This window comes from Galdieria sulphuraria, assembly GCF_000341285.1.
Source record: "Galdieria sulphuraria unplaced genomic scaffold scaf_247, whole genome shotgun sequence".
Classification (NCBI taxonomy): Eukaryota; Rhodophyta; class Bangiophyceae; order Galdieriales; family Galdieriaceae; genus Galdieria; species Galdieria sulphuraria.
In genome coordinates, this window is record NW_005178228.1 from 1 (window position 1) to 4,117 (window position 4,117).

The 4,117-nt window shown below is 35.9% G+C and overlaps 1 protein-coding gene across 1 annotated transcript; it reads right to left on the reverse strand.

The window, feature by feature from the left end:
• Position 1: 1 nt before the first annotated feature.
• Gasu_64390 (archaeal ATPase) lies at positions 2–1,570 on the reverse strand (the record flags this gene model as incomplete). The annotated part of the gene is made up of 2 exons (XM_005702364.1): positions 1,421–1,570; positions 2–1,369 (listed from the first exon to the last, which is right to left on the reverse strand). Coding segments are annotated over exons 1-2 (1,429 nt in total), but the record flags the coding sequence as incomplete, so codon positions are not given.
• Between the last annotated feature and the right edge of the window lie 2,547 nt (positions 1,571–4,117).

Consider the following 4,117-nt stretch of genomic DNA (forward strand, 5'->3'; position numbering starts at 1 on the left):
GTTTGTCTGATTGGAAGTTTCATTTGTTTCCATATCGGAGACAATTGACACAACAATTCCCTCAACTCATTTCGATTCTTTGAAGACAACATCAAAACTAGTCGTAAAGCAACAATTCCTTCAAATACACGACATTTTGAATAGAAGAAACAATCTACTGGTTCGACATCAAGTGATCCAAGAAGTATCTTTTCCAAAGAAGAGATAGAAGGGTCGTTCTTGAAGATTACAACAAATATTTTCGGAATTAGGACTTGAAAAGTATTCTGGTCAATAGGATATCGATATAGTCCCATTTCAGTGACTGCATCATATAAAAAGGACTCCGAGGTCAATCTATCATCTACTTGAAACGGTATACGATAAAGAGCCATCATCAAAAGTAAATCAAAAACACTTCTTCTATCCTCGTCCAAATTCAATATTCGTTCCACAAATGGTTCAGCACAAATTATTCGGAAATCGTAGTCATTCATACAAGTCAAACATTCTTCTTTCGATATGAAAGGCTGATTTCTTGCTATTATATAATTCAAAAGCATATTTACTGCACGAGTCAACAAACCAGGAACTCCACCTGTACATTCCAATAATGAGTCTGCCAATTCATTTACTGAAAATGAAGAACTACATAAGACATTACAAACCGGAACTTGAGTAGGTGTCTCAAGAAGACTCCTTTCAAGGAATTCAACGATACTGGAAGCGTCCAAAGGTGATAAAGGGATAAAATGTAGTATAACTCTTGATAGCCCAAAAGCCACATAATTCTTAATACTTAAACCCTTGCTTTTCCCAATAACAATAAAAAACAAGTCGGGTTCTTCGCACAATTGACTAATGATACCGATAAAGTCGTTGTATGGTCGAACCACACCTTTGTCATTCTTCTCCAGTTCAAAAAAGGTTCCCTTTGTATCAAACACACCAACTTCGTCAAATGCCAACAAAAGATATTGATCAGAAGGAATGTTTAAGATTGAACGGATTTTCTGAACCAAAGCATCAGTCCTAAGTTTCAGTTCCTTGAAACATTCGTCCGGGTCTGGTTGCGGAAGACCTGATTGCAAAAAAGCAGCCTTTACTAACAAATAGTAGACTGCCCACTTTAGGTTGCGTTCTTTCGGTTCTGTGGGCTCCAACTTCCTCAAATCCACAAAGAGCAACGAAGCCCTTTTCAGCTTCTCCAAAAAGGTTCTTCTCAAAGGGTCTGAAGCAAAATTCGACAGAAAAGTTTCACCAAACCTTTGCACCAACTCCAAATAGGTTCGGGCAAAGGTCGTTTTGCCTGAGCCAAAGAGATGAGGGGCAAATGGTATCGTCAAGCGATAGTCGCAACTACTTGTTACACCCCTGAGTTGCTTTCGGCCTTTATGAAGATCATACAATTCTTCTGTCACTCAAAAAACATCTCTTTCACGATCTACCACAATAGACTCAAAGTTGTCCACAGCTTTCCACTTTTCATCCAAACTCGCCATCGCCAAAGAGAAATTAAACAACCTTCAGTTTATTTCGGAGTACAAATATAAACAAATGAACGATTGACTGTTTGTCGGTCACAACAACAACAAGGAAAACAGTAAAGGATACCAATCCAACTTCTTCTCTTTATCAACTGATGACTTTGTCATACCCTTTATGGCTTGGACTGAGATGACTACAACTATGGCAAGAACGATCAATATGGCTTTTTCAACTATCGATATTTTTATTCTCGTATGCTAATATAATGGTAACTCTCATAGGGTACAAGGAGGATCGGAAGAAAGCCAATGTTTATTTCACAAGTTTTTTATGCTCTTTGAGAGTATAAAGCTATTAAACATGGCCCATTCTCAAATAGATAAGAAAGTTTCTTTCAGAATTTTCGAGAGTAGTCATGAGAGTTCCGAGCAATATAGATTGTTCATGAAGAATTTGTTCCATAGACGTCTCTCTCTAGATTTTCTGTATTTTATGGAACAGTTTTTACGTCACTTTTGCTTCATTTCGAAACACGGAACTAGAGTATGAACCAAGTCATTCTCTTCTACAGTCTATTCAAAAGCTCCAGTTGAAATATTATTATTTAGTAGAAATGCAGAAACCCGCAAGCAGAACAGTCTTTTATTCTCAGCAATCATCAAATTCCTTTCTTACGATATCATGACAAGTAGCAGCTTATCACTAAAGCTACAAAGGTTGATGATAGCAAAAGACAAACCAAAACAAATGCGCAAAGAAGGATCCAAAATATCTCGTTGTGTTATCAAATCTCAGAAACAACATTGACTCACACAAGTGTATCATCAATACTCAATTTCTGTAAGAGGCAATAGCTCCTGTTTCTTTTTCCTCTGAAAATAGTGGCATTTGATACTGTGAATTCTGTTAAGAGGAGAAAAGATATTTTCAAGAAAAATTCAATTCAGTCGAATTGAGTCTATTCTATCGATTCTCTTCTCGTATCTTGTCATTGCATAGCATTTGAATCATAGTTTGAATTCCTTCTCCTCAGTAGTCGACTATACAGTTGAAGAGTTTTTGAAGGTAAACATGACTGTTTAGGTTTAAAGCTTTTGCTGCATCCTCTTGTACGATAAACTTTGTAAAAACCACAACTTTTAAAGATATACAAGAAAGCAAACTATAAATTGTACAAAGCTGCTTTAGGAACGATATAACTCCAAGAGGGCTATTATTTCTTCCAATATAAAAAAAGGGAAAACTTTTAAAAGCTCTGCAAATTCAAAGAACGATTTGTCCAGTTGAGTCCTACTATTCTTCTTCCATTCTCAACCATCAGCTCACTGAATAAGTGAGTCACTATACAAAAGTTCCTTGCGTTAGGCACTTGTAAGAAGACTCTTGCGAAATATAACCTGATGGGTACACTAGTAGAGGCTTCCTTTTGGATATTGGTAACAAGATTCAAAGACAACCCAACGTTTCGTATAAAAAACGTGTCTATCAATAGAAGGAATGTTCATTTCTACTAGGGAAAGTCAAACTTGAAAAAGAAGAGAAACGCTGTTTTATCCAAGTTGCTTTACAAAGAATAAAAATATCGTCAACTCGCAAGCAATGTTCAGCAGAATAAGATAAAACAAGTTATCTGATTCTTTTGCAGAGTCAAATGTCAAAGGATATTGTGATTGTGATTATCCAAACTGGTAAAGGTCTTGTTCTTTTAAATATACTGGATCAATTTCGTCTCCTAGTGAAAAGAAAAGAATATAAGCGTAGAAATAATGGAAAAATAAGAACCTTTCATCTCCTCTTTGCAAAGTAACAAAGAAACGTGAATCTTGAAATATATGTGCAAGGAGAAGCGAAAGCATCGCCACTTTTACCGTTGTTATACCAGTCAAAACTCTCTACAAGTTCTTTGTGTAGAGAACAAAGCGTGACCCTTGTAACTTTTGAGGCTCTATCCTCCTTATCGTAAGTAGTTTATGTACGAATTTGTGTATAGACAAAAGTATTCCCAACCTTTGGTCAGTTTTTTATTATCGTCCTGTTCTCTGTATACTTTCCAATTCTACGGTTGAATATATGATTTATTCTTCTTTATAACTCGTAATCGAACAAGATTGCTCCTTGAGCGTATTTTGCATAGAAGGAAAGGTTATAGTTCTCACAATGCAAGCCAAACAGAGTTAATGTCATTGAAATTGGAAAATGACAATTTTACACCTTTATGCAGTTTCCTAAATTTTGAGTGACCAACAAAGAAAGGTTCTCAGAACGAGAACGAGTCAAAAACTGGTTGTAGCAAAACCGTTCTTGATTTGTTATCAAAATAGGCTCACAAGTAGTTTGAAATTTACCTTGCAGAGACAAGATTGATCAAATTCAACTCTGTTAAAAGGCTACATTGTCGCAAGGGAGTTGAGAGGACCTTTGTTATGACACTGTTCTTCTCGTTTCACAACCGTACTGAGATGTGAGATTGATTGTATCTAGCACACTTATTGTTCCAGAAACTTTTTACATATCTCCAAGTGGAATATTTTCTTTCATAAAACTCACTAGTCACTCAAAATAATATATCTCCAGTGAAAGGAGAGAATACAAAGCGATCCTTCTCATAACAATCCAATTAGAAATGAACATAATGGTTTGATTGTTGGAT